The sequence below is a fragment of the Aquila chrysaetos genome, chromosome 16, assembly GCF_900496995.4.
Source record: "Aquila chrysaetos chrysaetos chromosome 16, bAquChr1.4, whole genome shotgun sequence".
Lineage (NCBI taxonomy): Eukaryota > Metazoa > Chordata > Aves > Accipitriformes > Accipitridae > Aquila > Aquila chrysaetos.
Genome location: NC_044019.1, coordinates 5,001,746 through 5,017,484, shown reverse-complemented (window position 1 = coordinate 5,017,484; position 15,739 = coordinate 5,001,746). Strand labels below are relative to the sequence as shown.

Here is a 15,739-nt window from a genome sequence, read left to right as displayed (position 1 = left end):
CAAACCACCGTGCAAATCATGCACCGTGCAAGTGAGCAACGCACCCAGCTCCAGCCGGCTGCTTGGAGCCTCGCCCGAGCCAAAACCTCTCCCAGCCGCTGCCGCAGCGCAGCCCCACGCTCGCAGCCCTCCTTCCACCTGCCCCACAGCACCCAGAGCCGAGAAAAATCATCGCAAGGCGCTGACTCACGCCGGGCACCACTTGCTCGGGTGTTGTAAGCCGGTTGCCATTCCTGATGGGTTTGCAATTGCTGATGCATCACCCAGGTGCTGAGGTTTAAATATGAGCCTGGCCTGAGTTTGCAGGGCTGTAGGTTGGGTGCTGGGGGGCATTGCTGCTCCCTGGGTGTCCCGACACCCGGTTGGACTCAGTCTCATCCTGGTTATTTGATATTGCTGGGAAAAGCAAGACTGAGTGGGAAAAGCAAGACCGAGTGGGGATGCAGAGCAGTGACCCCACAAGATGCTGGTGCTGTTTTCACCAGATGCACCAGGGTGAAACTGCAGCAAAGGATTTTTCTTTTTTTTTTTTTTTTTCTTTCCCCAAAGGCTCAGCCCCTCCCAGCATGGCTTAGAGACCAGAAACAGCGCCTTTACTTGGAGGATTTCTTCCATTTGAACAAAATGTTTTGCATGCCTCAAAGAGAGCCAGAAGGCAGCAGGAAAAATCCCTCCTCGGACAGAATCTCCCCCTTGACTTGACCCTTCTCTAATGATTGTCATTGAGCTGTCTCTAAAAGATGCCATTTTCTCATTTCTTTTGAAAAACCAACACACAAACACAATTTTCCCCTCTTTGCAGCTGAACTGCCGGTACCATCCCACCAAGACCTCCAGCCACACCAGGTCCCCGAGACCCTGCAGCCAGACGCCTCTATGTATACAGTAGAAAAGCCACTAGCATTAAAAATCTCAAAGCGCCCTCCCTAAAATCATGCTAGACTCACTTAAAAATAAGCTCATGGTTGCCGTTCCCAGTATATTTGGGGAATAAACCCACCACCCCTTGGGGCAGGGAGCTCTTACCCTGGCAGGGGCTCCCCTAGGGATCCCGGGGGGTCCCCAAGCACCCCCAGGTCCCCGCAGGGTGTTGTCCCCTCGCTAGCTGGGTGTTACAGGGTGACACCCTAAAAATACAGCACTTGAGGGGGGGAGCTCTGCTTTTTTCTCTGCAGCCCTAAGGCACCGTCGGTGGCTCTGCCTCCTCGGCCAGGGCTGGAAAAACACCCTGGGAAATATTTGGAAGCTGTGACTCAGCGCAGGAAAACTGCTCAACCCCGGCTGACGCCTCCTGCAAGCCCAGCAAGCACAGGCAGGGCCCCCCCCCTGCACCCCAGGGGGTTTTCTGGTGCCTTGGAAGCATTAAGCTAACCCTTACCTGCGGTTTTTGCAGCTCTCCTCTGCAAGACATTTGCTAAACCCGCCTGCAGTCACCAGTCACGCGAAGAGGACCTGGACAGATGCCTGGATGGGGACTCCAGCCCAGCGACTTTGGCACGACCGGCAAATCCAAGAGAGACCCTCCCTCCTGCCTCAGTTTCCCCAGTGCCCTTGAGCTGCCCCAAGAGCACTTTTTCCCCTGGCACGATGCAAATAGAGGCTCTGCCCTATAAACCCCCAGCAAACCCTTACCATGCCGGTAGCACCCGAGCCCCATCCAGCATCGCTGCCCCCAGCCCCGTGTCCCCACTCAGATGGGGCAGCACGGCAGGTCCTGCCTGTCTGCAGGGGCTGGAGGGTCCGGACAGCCCCCGGAGCCAGGATCCGGCTCCTTGCTGCTTTTTGGGCATGCAGCGCAGGGATGCGTCTCGGTCTGCAGGGACAGGGCTGGAGCAGGGGGACAGGCAAGCCCTCCTTGGGGATCTTATCGGCAGCTGCCAGGGGCTCCTGCCTGCACCCTGATAAGTGCTGGGCTCCGCATCGCGGGGCTGGGGTGGCCCCAGTGCCGCTTCACCCCCCCTCCCAGCTCCACTGCAGCCTGCTCAGCTCCATCCCAGCAGCAGGACCAGTGCATCCCATGGGACACCCACATTGGGATGAGTGTCAGTGCCCCAAATCCTGGCTTTCTGGGAGGGTGCTACACCCAGGAGAGGCTGGGAATGGTCACTGCAAGGAGGGTGCACCAGAGCCAAGCCCACCCCCCTCAGGCAACTGGGGAGTGTATGGGCCCCCCATTTGCCCCCTTGGACAACCCAGGACTGCTTCCAGCCACCCCCAGAACAGTAGGACACCCCCACCCCATACTGCGCTATGCAGGATCAGTCCCTCGGGCTGAGCAAGGGCAAAGGGAAGCTGCATCTCACACCCACTTGCTTGGCAACACTACCCTGCAGAGAGATTTGGAAAAAGAAAAACAGAAAAAGAAAAAAAAACAACCGAACAATTTTATTTTTTCAAACAAGATCTGTAGCGAAGTCACAGTGGCAATTCCCTGCCCAGTCAGGAGTAAATACACCCAAAAAAATATAGAAATAACTTAACTGGAGCTACGGTTCAGCTGAGACAAACCAAGAGTGGCTGAGTGGCAGGCGATGCTGCTGGACCGGGACCCACGCTCCAGCAGAGCCAGGAGCAGGATTCTCCCAAACAGGCACCTCCCCGGCGACCCGCGCCGCTGGGAAATGCTCTGGCACATTTGGGTCAAGCTCCAGCCACCCCACGTCCCACCCCATCACCTTCACAGCGGGCAGGAGGGCAGCCACAGGCAGCCCCATGCCCCAACACAGCTCCCCACCTCAACCACGAAGGTTGAGGCAGCAGAGACGCGCCAGTGGCTGAAAAATGATGCAAAAAAAAAAAAAGGTGTAAAACACCCCGCAGGCACTCCTACCCTCACCTTGCTCCTGCCCTGGGACCGAGGTTAAGAGGCACTTCACATTCCAAATTGCAGGGGCTCGGGCAGGCAGAGCTTAACCCCCGCTGCAGCCCTGCCAGCCCCGATACGAGCGCTGGGCTGGGGTCCGGCCGTGCCAGGGTCCACGGAGAGGAGCGGCGAGGGGCCGCGCACACCCCCAGCCATGGAGGGGATGTCTCCGTGTCACAGCAGGCGCCGAAGGCAACAGAAACACCCAGGCCAGGGCAGGGAGGAGTTGCGGAGCCGCGGTCTCTCCCCCAGCCACGCGGACCCCGACATGGGGGGACTCAGCTGGGAGACGAGCGGCACCGGGGGCTGCCCGGCTGGGCGACGGGACGGCCGGATCCTTCCCACCGCTCCCGCGGCGCGTTCCTTGGGTGCGAGCCAGAGAGGTGGGGAGGGTGCTCGAGGGCAGCATGTCTTCCAGCACGATGAGACCCCAAAAAGCAGCGGCAAAGCCCACGACCCCCTCTGGTAATCCCTGGCAGGAGGGCAGCCCTCCGGGGCGGCAGTCTTGGTGCCAGGAGGTGGCACGGAGGTGTAACACCAGCACTGCACGGTAAAGGCAGCACCCACGAGCACCCCAATTTGGATTCATTCGGGCTCACCCCGAGAAAGGCACAGAGTAGTCGAGCACCCCCAGCTCTGCCAAGCCCCGGGCAGCACTCCGGTGTTTTCCCAGCCCTGACAGCTTCTTGGGGGTCCCCTCTCCTGGGATGAGGGGCAGGGAAGCCCCCTCTTTCCTTCCACAGCTCCAGCCCCCTTAACGGGGGGGAGACAATATTCCAGCAAAGTCTTTAGGGTACCAGCTCCCCCCAGCCTTTCCCCCAAACCTGGGGCAGGAGGAGGAGGAGGGAGCAAAGGCCGGTCAGGTCATGTAGCGGGTGACGGCTCTCAGGGCGTAGAGCAGAGCCGCCTGCATCCGAGCCTCCAGCAAGAGCAGGTTGATGTGAACCTACACACGGAGAGCGAGGTCAGGGCACGGGGGGGGGGCTCAGCATCCCCCCCACACCCTGCCAGGAGGGAAAGGGATGGGGCAGCACCTTCTCCGAGTGCTTGAAGTGTCTCCAGAACTGCGTATACATCCGCTTGGTCGTCTTCTCCGGGTAGCAAGCCACCGTCTTGATGTAGACCTTCAAGCTGCGCTCCAGGAGCTGGTTCACCTCGCCGTAGTCATAGTCGTCGTAGCTGGGGGAGAGAGGAGAGTGCGTTACCCTCAGGCTTAACCCCTGCCCATTCGCACACCCCAGGCTCTTTCTGGACCTAAGCTGAGCCCTCCAACAGCATCACTTTGCCTTAGCAGCAGCTACAGTCTCACCAAGACCAAATCACAGGCTCCCGGGCCGGACCCGCTCGTGGGCTCTACCCAGGGTGGAGAACAGGCTCCGGCCACAGCTCGGGGACGTACCGGATGCCGAAGACGCAGTGGACGTAGTTCCAGATGGCTCTGCGCAGCATGGACGTGTCCACGCCGCAGTGCATGGCGATGGTGTTGTACGTCAGGTTGTAGACGACCTGGAATTTCTCGTCCAGGAGTTGCCCCACGTCGGGGTAGAGGCGGTTGATCAGCGAGTAGCCGTGGTCCTCCCAGGTGTAATCCTGCCGGAGAAAAGATGCTGGGGTAGGGGCTTGATGCACTCTATCCGAGCTGAAACCAGGACATCTTCAAAGGCAGGGACATAAGCTGGGGTGTCCCCCCGCCCCCAACTATTAGCATCTGGTTGCACTGCTCAGGCAGCTCTAGCCTGGTCCAAGCCCTTCACCCTCTGCACCCACGCTGCCTGTGCAATGCCAAGACCCTGGAAAGAGCCCCACTGCTCCCCCCATCACGACAAGCAGGACCTGCCAACCCTTCCCCTCCGGCCGGTGCGGGACCGCAAGCACCCACCTGGGCATGGAAAGTGGGGGGTGCCTGCTCACCCCTCCGCGTGAAGTCCTTGTAGCTGAACTCGGGGTCCTCCACGAAGCAGAGGACGTTGGACTGCAGGGAGTGATCCGCAATATCTACAAGGCACCACCGCGGCGGCTGTGAGCGACGCGGTATGATCCCAAACAGAGCCAGCCCTGCAGCTGGGGGCCTGATCCTGCTCCTCCCTGGGCAGACGCTGGCTCCTTCACCCCCCCCGACCCATGGGGACCCCGTCCTCAGCCAGCTGCACCCCTGCACCTCCTCACCCGAGGGAGTGACCAGCAAACTCTCCGTTTTCTCCAGCTCAAAGCGGGTCGCCATCTCCTCCTGCGTGACCCCCTCCTCCTCCAGCTGGCTTTCCTGCAGCAGCTTCATCCTCTCCATCAGCACCTCCACCTCCTGCATGGCATCTTTGCCCTGGCGAAGCAGAGGGCAGAGTCAATGCTGCCCCAGGTTGAGCAAGGTTGCGGAGGGTTGCAAGCCCAGAGCAGCATGGGGCCGCTCTCAGCTCTGCTGTCACTTGGAGCAGCCCCAGGGCTGCTCTAAAGAGCATTTGCCTCTGGGATTGTCCTACCCGGCCCCCAGCTGCCTCCGTGCCTCATCCTGGGGACCGGGAGGAGGGGGAAGCCCTGCGGAGGATGCTACTGCGCGGAGGATGCTACTGCGCGGAGGATGCTACTGCGCGGAGGATGCTACTGCGCGGAGGATGCTACTGTGCAGCCCTAAAGCATCTGCTGTTCCCAATAAAAGGCCTTGGGGCAATTCCTTGGGGAAGCACCATAAAGCAGTCCAGCACCCCACCGTGCCCTCCGTTCCCACCCCACATCCCCACATCTGCAAGGCAAAGCCCCCCTCCCCTTACCCCAGAGCCCCCCATGCTATCATCAGAGGCAGGGCTGCTGTCGCTGTGGGGTGAGGGGGGCCAGCAGCCGTGCCCCCCATCCTGGTCCTCCTCGGGGTTGATGCCGCAGCCGAAGACGAAGGAGGCGAGCGAGTGGTAGTGGGTGAGGAGCACCAGGGCCTGCACCAGCTCCGCCAGCGACCAACTGTTCTCCCCCGTTTTCAGCAGAGCCTGCAAAGCACACGGGGTTGGAAAGACACCCCCCCAGCCCCTCTGCTCGCTGCGCCGTACCCCCCCACAGCACCCCAGAGCCAGGGTAAGCCAAGGGCAGGGAGACAGGAGGGTGTTTGGGATGTGCCTCCCCCATAAGCTAGCTGCTGTCACGGCAGGACAGTCCCCAGCCGTGGGGGGACAAGTCACCCCTTCCCCATCCCTTCCCCATCCATTGGGAGCAGAGCAGACCCTGCCCTCTGACTCAGAGGCTCCCTCAGCCCTGAAAGGGTTAAACCTGGGGGTGGGGGGCTTGAGCAAGCAGGGATGGGGTCTCTGGGGTCAAGCCCCCCAAATCAAGTGTGGTTTTGGGGGGGGGATCTGTGCCGGCAGCATCAGCTCTCACCTTGATGTGCTCCTTGGTGATGAGCCAGGGTCGGTGCGCCAGCAGTTTGTTGATCTCGTTGAGGTTCCTGAGTTTTTGGGGGGCACAGTGCAGGCCCTGCAGCCACGCCGGGTTGCCCCCCACCCGCAGGAACTCCTCCATGTGCAAACCCACCAGATAGGAGCACTGGTGCCGGGCTGCTGCCTGCGGGGAGAGCCGGGCACTCAGCCCCCGGCACCGGCCAGGGACCCCCCACAACCCTCCTACAAGCCCTTGGAGAAGCCAAGGCAGGGAGCCGCCACCGCTCCTGGAGGGTTTTCCCTGGGGATAAGAGTCCAGACAGGGGTCTCTGCCCACCCCCTCCCATCAATGCCGGTCCTCAGGGGCTCTGGAGGGGAGGGGGGTGCTGGGGTACCCTGGGTGGGCACCACAGGACCAACCCCAAAGGGGCTTCCAAGCCTCTGGGACCACAGATTGGGGAGGGGGGGGGGCATCTCTGGGGTCCCAAATACCTTCCCGCCTCCAGGCAAAAACCCCGCAGAGGTGCTGGGACCACACGTAACCCCATGGGACCCCCATCCTCACCATGATGGCGATGTAATGGCGCTTGTGGTAGGGCAGGGGCCCGTCCATGCGCAGCAGGAGGTACTGGGTCTTCCAGAAGCTGCTGAGATACTGGGGGTGCAGCCCCATGACCATGGTGATGTTGTCCACCCTGCCCGCCGAGACGAAGGCTTCGATGAGGAGCTGGCGTAAGCTGCTCTCCACACCTTCCTGCAGGATCTGCCGGGGTGGGGAGAGGAAGGTGGTGAAGCCCCCTGCTCTTCCCAACAGCCCCCCTAACCTAGAGGGAGACCCCTCCATCAAGCATCAGTGGCTAGCAGGACCCAGGCATCCAGGGGCACCCATCCCACCCCAGAGCACCCATCCCACCCCATCAGATGCTCACCCCGTCGGAGGTGGTGCCCAGCCTCCTCCGTGCCGCCCGGTACGGACACCGCCGGCAGCCCCCACTGCCCATCTCCTCCCTCCCAGTCCCGGGGGGCTGGGTGTGATGGGGGGTCTCCATGCCGGACCCCGCACAGCCCGACCGGCTCAGTCCGCGGCGTTGGGTTGTTTATTTGGGCGCTGGTGTGCAGCGGGGAGGAGATGGGGCTCAGCTGCCCCCCCCCCCCAGCCTCTCCACCCCCACCGCGGTGACAAAACCACGTCACTATCTCTGCTGAAGGAGGAACCATCTGGGACACCGACGCTGGGTGCCGAGATAGGGCTGTGGGTGCTCCGGCATGGGGAGTCCTGGGGATTTCTGGGCACGGTTTTTGGGGTGGGGTGGGCAGGGCAGGAGGTGGGCTACCTTTGCAGCACAGGGGAAAGACAGCCGCGTTCGGATGAGTGGGGAAACTGAGGCACAGGCAGGGACTCGGGGCAGGAAAACACCGGGGTGAAACAACACAACTGCTCCCCCCATCCTCTAAAACAAGACACACACCCCCCCCACTGCCACAGGGATACCCCCCAGCTGGGTGACCCTTCCCCATCCCAGCCCTACCCCAACTGGGCATTAGCAACTGGAGGTGGGGGGGATGAGAACCCGTCCTTAACAGCCCCCTGTCCCCCCCACCCAGGGCAGGGAGGGGTGGAGAAGCCCCCCAGCAGGGAGGGACGCACCCACCCAAGACCATCCCCACCACCCTTACCTCTCCCAGGGGGATGAAGGCGCTGGGACCCTTCCCCAGCTGCTGGGATACCTTGACCCCTGTGTCCTAGGAAGGAAAGAGCAGCAGCCTTAGCCCGGCACCGGCGTAGCCGGGAGCCACCGAGCGTCCCCGGGACGAGCAACCGGCGGTGGCGGGACGAGTACGGCGGCACCGGAAAGGGTGACTCAGGCAGTCACCCCACACGGGCCACGGGGACGCGCGGCCATCGCCCCCGCACCCTTGCGTCAGGCTGGGCAGAGCCTGATGAAATCGGGCAGGGGTGTTGCTCTGCACCCCCGGGAGGTGTGACACGCCGGGACGGTGCCAGGACACCGGAGCTGTGGAATCGTGGGCCGGGAGAACGGAGACACCTCCGGGCACCTGGGTCTTGGTTTACCACCTCCATGGGAAAACGCAGGGGAAAAACGGAGCTGGGTCTTGGTTTACCACCTCTATGGGAAAACACAGGGGAAAACCGGAGCCCGGGGGGGTCCCGCAGGACGGCGGCGGGTCCCGAAGCAGCACGGCTCTGGCCATGGCCCGGCTGCAGCCGGGCACTGCGGCTTGCAATCACCAGCATAAACACGGCACCCGGGGTTCCCGCTAACACTCCCCAGGCACAAAATGCCGATAAACATCTCCACCGGCTTTTTTTTTTTTTTTTTTCCCCCCAAATCTGTTAACGTAGTTAAAACTGAAACGAACCACCTGGTTACAGGGCAGCTGCTGCTCTCCACGCTCCAAGCACAGGGTTCGGACCCTTTCTGACCCCCCCATGCTCCATCTCTGCCCCCCCCCAGCTCCCCAGGGAAGAACAAGTGTTTCCATGCTATATTTTCTCCCAGCAGATCTTCTTCTCCTCTCTGCTGGCGCGTGGGGGCCGGCTGCACCCAGGGGCAGGGATGGGGATGCCGCAAGCAGGACCCCCCCAACTAGAACACAAGGGGACCAGGACCCCCCCCAGCCCTCCTGCTGCAGGGGTGGCTCGGTGTCCATGGCCCCCCCCCCCCCCCCCAGCCAGCCCCGGAGCTGAAACACAGGGATGCAGCAGAGCCTGAATCCTCCCCCGTCCCAGTTTTGCACCGCGGCATCCCACCAGCTTGCAAGTTTGCAACGGCGCAGGGGAAATTTCTCTGCCTGCATCACAGCAGCACCCACAGGTACCAACCGCAGACGGGGGAGGGACGCAACACCCAGCACCGAGAGCTAAAATAATCCCCCTAAAACACCTCCAGAGAAACCAGAACCTGGTTTGGGGCTGGAAGAAAAGAGTGGAAAAGGGTTCAAGCGCTCCCAGCCCTGGGAAGGAGGCGAGGGGGAAAGGGGGCTGGTGCACGGTCCCCCCAAATACAGGGAGGACACGGCGCTTACGTGAAATAAGGACCGAGATGGGGCAGCGGTAGCAGAAAGGGCATCCAGCAGGCGAACGCCCACAGCATTGCTTCCTCCAACCCACGCTCCGGATACAAGTGCTGGCGGTGGCACCCATTGCCCACCGCAGAGGAGGTGCTCAGGGCCCCCGCTCCGGGTGGGGAAACACCAGCCTCCTTTTCCCGTTCCCAGCAGAAATTCCCCGGGTCCCTCTGCCAGCAGGAGCCAGGGTGGCACCGTGAGGTTGGGACCTGTCCCCGAGCACAGGCTGCGCTCGGTCACCTCTGCTGGGACTTTTGAATGGGAGCCCAGCACCAACCGTGCAGGCAGGATGCAAGCCTGGGGTCAGGATCTGCCCACTCAGGGAGCTGGCAGGGTCTGAGCCCCCCTCGGGATGCCCGGGACCACCCTGTTCCGTCCCACGGCACACGTCCCCCGTGCAAACCCAGCGGGGAGCAGCGGTGTCACGGAGAACCGGAGGCACCAGCAGCCATGCCCGTGGTGTCGGACACGGCAAAGGTCCCGCGGCCCATCCGGAGGGACGCCTCGGCCGGCAGAGACCTGCACCCCGCTTTGCTCTGGGTGCAAGGAGAGACGCAGCAGGGAGGGACGCGCAGGGCAGGCGATGGCCACCGGTGACCCCCCCGGCTCGCGCTGCTGGGGACACGGAGGAAGCCGGGCACCCCGTCCCAGCGGCTGCTCGCACACCCTCCACGACTGGAAGCGGACAGCCTTGCTCCCGCAGCACCCCAGTTACTGGGTGAACTGAACCGAAGCAGGAGCTGCACTCGGGATCATCTGCAAGGCTGCTGCTCCCGCAGGACCCCGCGGCTCTTGCTGTCCTGGGGGGGAAGGGGGTGGGCAAAGGCATGACCCACATTTTACTGCGCTTCTCCCTCCCGCAGCTCAGCCAGGCAAATATTCCCCCAATCCCATCAGCCACATTGCACCAAGGCAATTCCCACCGACTCCCTTCCCCACATTACCTGCCTCCACCCACGGCTGTCAAAGGCTCCCCCGGGGTGGGCAGGGCACGGCTATCCCCGCACCCACAGCATCAATGCAGAAAAAGAGCAAGCACAGCACCCAGCGGCACCTTCCAAAACCAACGGCACGATCGGACACGCACTTTCCAGCCCGTTAACGACGGGGAAGCTCAAAGGGCAGCTCTGCCCCCCCAAACCTGCTCTCTCCCCCCATGCTCAACGTCCGCCATCACACCCGGTGCCACGCTCCCGGCCTCCTGCAACCGGGCAGAAGAGGCTGCGAGGAGGTGGCAGTGAGGTTCCCGCTGCCGGGATTCACCTGCGGGAGACGGGACGTGGGACATATCCCGGGGCAGGGGTGCCGACGGCAGGACGGCACGTCCCGCTCTCCGGCCGTGGAGCAACGGGGCAGGGAGCCGCTTCTCCCAGGGGTCTTTTCCACGGACGAGCGCCGGGGCTGCCGCCCAGCTTCGCCGGGAGAGATACTCGAAAGCTGGAGCCGGGCATAGCCCAGGTGACGGCGGGTGCCTTCTCCTGCCAGCTGGCTCCAAATCAGTCCCGAGGCAGCGGGTACAGCCTGGCACCCTCTCCGGAGCGGGGAAGGGGTGTGGGTGGGATGGCACGAGGTGACCACGCAGCAGCTGTCAGCGCGGCCACGTGCTCCCCAACGTGCCGGGCAGCGGGTCACGGCACGCCGTGGGCTCTCGCCAGCACCGGGCTGCAGCCACCTTGGCGAAGCGAGCGGTGCCCACATCCATCCACCGGCTCCGACCGCTCTGAGCACGCGGGGTGCTCCTGCCCTGAGTCACCACGGAAGCGACATGGGGGTGACAGCCATGTCATGGCTCGTGCCATGGCTGCTCCAGGTGCTGAGCTGGCTCCGCGCTGACTCACAGTTTGGGGAGAAAGAGCTGCTTTGGTGCTCCAAGAGGCTCCCTGGAAGGGGACGGCAACAGAGAGAACCCCGGCAGGCAAATCCATGGGACGCAGGCGGCAGGACTTCCAACCCCAAAGGCAGCGAGCAGCCGGGGAGCCCAGCCCGCCCCGCTGCTTTTCGGTGACAGCTCAGGGTGACCTTTGAAGGTGCATTTTAATCATCCCTACGTAGAGGCTCGTTATGTTTTGCTGCATTAAGCAATGCTCAGGGGCACTGCAGTTAACCCTCGGCGCGCCGCCACCGGGTAGGGTATCACCTCCTGCTTCCGCTGATGGGGAAACTGAGGCACGGAGGCGATGCTCTGACCCGTGCCACCCGCACAACCTGCTCCCAGGCTCCAGCCGGCACAGAGCAGGCGGAGGGTCTCAACGGAGACACTGGGGGAAGAAGTTAATCCCCTGGGAGCAGAACGGGTATGCCCAGTGCTTAGTCAGGTGTTGGAAAGTGAGTCCCGATAAGGCGAGGTTAAACAAACACCATTGCAGCCACCCGGCAGAGCAGGTTTGCCCCTCGTAACCGCGCTCCTGCCAAAAACCGGGCAGGAGGCTGTCCCTGGGCCATACTGGGTGGCGAGACCAGCGCCGGGGCTCGGCCCCACTGACGCACGGAGCCAACGTGCGAGTACAACCCCCTTGGCATGAGCTGCCCCCGCCACACCCCCAGCCAGACCCGCTCCTGGAAAGCTAAACCCAGCTGCCACCACGCTCCAGCGAGGAGGGTGACGGGATCCCCAAATCCCACCCTACCTCGTCCTGAAAACCCGAAGAGGTTTCACGGAGAAGAGCGGAGCTGCCGCTGAACAGACAGCCCTGCGGCGGTGCAAACCTCACTGCCACAGCACACAGGAACAAAACCGAGGCGCTTGCACGGCGGGTGCGAACGTCCCAGCCCACGGAGTTTCAGTGGTACCTGTTAGATGTCAGCGGCCAAGGTCTAAGACATCCCCACCATCGCTGGCCTCCCCCCAGCCTGCTCCAAAGCACCGATTTCAGGCTTCAGCTCACGCCGGGACAAGTACCGGAGGGAGCTCCCTGGCAGCACTGCTGTCTGGGGTCCTTCCCACCCACTGTCCCGGGATTTCCAGCTTCCAGCCCATGTCAGGAGTAACCATCCCTGCAGCTACGCCGAGGTGGCACAGCTATTTGGGGAGCCACCGACTCCCCGCGAGCAAAGCCCTGAGCTGCAGAGCAATCCCGCTGTCCCTGGGGAAGCCGGAGGGAAGGGGAATGTGGGAGCAAGAGGGAAAACTGCAAATGTTTTTTTCGGAGGGGAAAATAAGTCTTACAAATAGACACAATTCCCAACTTTTCAGGAAACTCAGCAAGTTGCAGACCGGTCCGATTGCCTGGAAAGGACAGGGAGATCCTGCAAAGCTCCACGGACACCTCAGGACTCCAGTCTTGCAGACTGGACTCCAAATGCAAAAGCCCTGGGAAATGTAAGAGGTTTCGCAGACCTCTGGGTTAACGGGGACAACAGAGAGATCCCATGCCCAGCCCGGGAACGGCAGCATGAGCTGAATGACTGGATGGAGCCCCCAGAACCCCCCAGCCTCCTGCCAGCCCGCACCACCTATCCCAGTGGGCACGTCCCATCGCCAGCCCCTGCCTCGGTTTCCCTTCTGCTCCTGGCCTATACCTGCAGGCAGGACCTCTGCCCGGCTCCCGCGCACATCGCGGCTCCTGGAGGATTCGGGAGACCCTGCGACCTCCCCATCCAGCCACCCCAACGTCCCCTTGCCAGGACAGGGCCACCCCATCCCCGAGAGCCCTGGGTGGGCTTCCAGCACCCTAGCCTGCTCCGGCACCCCAGCGCCCTTATTTTTAAGCTCGCTGCAAAGCAAACCAGGGTTATTTTTGCAGCCCAGCTTCTCCCCTCCCTGCTACCCACCAAGGCGAGGGGGGGGGACGGGGACACCTCCAGCCCCTCCCGGAGGGACCCCCCGGGCACCCTGCACGGTGACAGCACCCCGTCCCATCCCGGGGAGAAGCAGCGGGCGATGCAAAACGGGACCGCCCCGGGCAGGCGAGCACCGAGCCGAGCCCTTACCTCGCCGCCCCGCCGGGCCCCGCAGCCCCGGTACTCCTCCGGTCCCGCGGGGCGGCACGGCGAACCGGCCAGCAGCATGGCAGCGCGGGGGGCTTAGGCGGTGGGCATGGCTCCGGGATAACCCCCCCCCCTCCCCTAGGCTCTAGAACGGCCCCGGGCGGGGTGGGGGGGTCCCCGGACACCCCCCGGGCTCTAGAACCTTCCCCGGTTCTTTCCAACCCGCCGCCGCGCTCCGCGCCCGCTTTCATAGCGCGGCGGTGGGCGGGAGAGGTAAGGGCGGTAGCTCCGCCCCCTCTCGGCGTCTCGACCAATGGTAAAGAGAGGGAGTGGCCAACGCGGGACCGTCGGCCAATAGGGCGAGGCGGCGCGGGGCATGCTGGGGGTTGTAGTTCGCCGCCCGTTCCTGGGGTGGCCGCGGGTTGAGGCCGCCGGGTGCGAATCCTGCGAACCGTGGTGGGACCCCCGGGCTGGCAGCAGCGTGAGCCCCCCCCCCCGTCCCCGTCCCCGTGGGCGGGCATGGGAGCGTGGGGAGGGGGTGTCTCACACTCCACCCACCCTCCCTGCTCCGAGGGGAAGGAGAGGTTCCCTCTGCCCAGCCCGGCTGCGGCGCTTTCCCCACCTTTTGACACAGGGAGTCACGGAAAATGTCTCCCGGGGCCAAAGGGAAAAGAAACCTGGTGGAAAAGGCACGCGGGGAGCCTGCGTGCGTTTGCGGGCGGTGGTGTTTGTTCAAAATGGCACAGCTGTCCTGGTCTTACCTTGTGGGCAGAGCCCGTCCCGTGGCTCTGTGTGGCCATGAGCAGTCGCTGCGTCCCCCCCTCCTGCCACCCCAGAACACCCCAAGGCTCCCCCCAGCTTTGCACGGAGCAGTTTGGTTAACCCAGTGCAGAAAAGCCCCAAGAGCAGCTTTCCCCTCCCATCCTCTACAAGGCGTCCAGCCCCACGCCAGCTCCTGTCCATTTGAATAACAAAACACCAAACCCAATAAAAGAAGGTGAAAGAAGGAAAAAATAAAACCCCACAACCACAGACAGCCCCAGACAGCAGCGCTGATAACAATCTGGTGCTGCTTGACAGCCCGCACATGGCAAAGTCCAGCAAACAGGAGTCGCTGCACAAACAACTCGGGTTTTGCCTGGCAACAGCCTCCTCCGGCTCCGGTCCTGAGCTCCTGCCAATTAAGCGAACATGTCAGCGCGCCTCGGCAGCACGGTGTTGGCGGCACAGCCGACGGCCGGCACGCCACGGCACGCTCGCAGCTGCGGGGAGAGAGGACAGAGTGAGGTTCAAATGCCCCCTGGTCAGCTGCTCCTCATCCTTGTCTCCTTTCCAGTACACGGCAGCCTGCAAACACCCTGTGCTATTTTTAGGGTTGTTTTGCAACTGAGGGTGTGGGGTCTGGGCAGCTCTGGCCACCCCGAGGTGTCTGCTTCTGTATTTGCACTTGCGTCATTTGAGAGGAACAATTTGGGGGTTTAATGGCATCTGATCCGAGGTCCAGGTGGTACCTGCTCCGAGGGCCACCCGGCCCCACGCTCCCCTGGGGCCAAAGATGCCCGTCACCCTGGTCCAGGTCTGTCACCTGCTCCTTTGGCCCCGTCACACCCCGCAGAGAGGCCCAGAGCCGCCTTACACGGGGCAAGAGCCAAGGTGACGCCTGGTCCCCAGCCAGCACCGGGGCTGCAGCTACCTGAAGCCCCGAGCTCTGCGTTTGTTCTGGCTGAACACATCAGCCTGGAGATGAAAAGCCATCTCTTGCTTTGCAGCAGTGAAGGCAACACGGTGTAAGCAAAGCAGAAGGGGGGGTTGCTGCCTCTGTTCTCCCCTTTCTGCTCCCCAGAAAGCTCTGGACCCGAGGGGGACAGGCTGAGAGAGACCTGGCGACCCCAGGGCTGTGGGTGTGCATTGAGGCAGCGGTTCAGCTGGAGAGTTGGGCTGGAGATGCTGCCAAATATTTAATATAAAAATATCCCATCAGAAGACACCGAGGGCTGTGCCAGAAGGACATTTGCCCTGGAGCCGGCAGAGCTGGCCGGCACTACGGCCCCTGCGTGCAGAGCAGGGACGGGAGGAGCTGAGCATGGCCCGGCGGTCGCCGAGCCAGGCAGTACACTCGCTCGGCAATACGGAGCAGCACGCAACCCCCCATCTGCTCCGCAGCCCTGGGTCAGCCCAGCCCGGCCGATTAGAGGCAGCCAGCGCGTTACCTGCAGCCTCAGCACTTTTCCTGGCCTGTTTGCAATGCTCCTGCCCACATAGCAGCCGGCTCAGGCTGTCAGCAGCATCTTCCCTCGTTGACAGCAGCCTGGCAAAAGGAGATGACCTGCCACCGCCTCTGAGCTGCCAGGGGCTTGTACTTTCCCGTTTGTGCCAGAAATGGGTGATACCAGGCAGTGCCAAAGCAGCTTCAGCATCTCAAGTCCTTTTGTCCCACAAGCCTCACCCAAGAACGCTTGAGGTCTCATGTTTTGTCCCAATTTGAGCTCAGCAGTGCTCATTC

General features: G+C 62.8%; 1 protein-coding gene across 2 annotated transcripts; it reads right to left on the bottom strand.

Annotated features, from left to right (window-relative positions):
* Positions 1-2,366: 2,366 nt before the first annotated feature.
* Positions 2,367-13,457, bottom strand: SESN2 (sestrin 2). 2 transcript variants are annotated; one of them, XM_030038145.2, is made up of 10 exons: positions 13,240-13,457; positions 7,897-7,962; positions 6,785-6,982; positions 6,221-6,403; positions 5,626-5,835; positions 5,030-5,180; positions 4,743-4,858; positions 4,263-4,453; positions 3,898-4,042; positions 2,367-3,809 (listed from the first exon to the last, which is right to left on the bottom strand). In XM_030038145.2, the coding sequence occupies exons 1-10, from the start codon at positions 13,315-13,317 to the stop codon at positions 3,723-3,725; spliced, it is 1,425 nt and encodes a 474-aa protein (XP_029894005.1). In that variant the 5' UTR covers positions 13,318-13,457; the 3' UTR covers positions 2,367-3,722. The 2 variants fall into 2 exon arrangements, with proteins under 2 accessions (XP_029894005.1, XP_029894006.1); XM_030038146.2 differs by lacking the exons at positions 7,897-7,962; positions 13,240-13,457 and adding an exon at positions 7,149-7,360.
* Between the last annotated feature and the right edge of the window lie 2,282 nt (positions 13,458-15,739).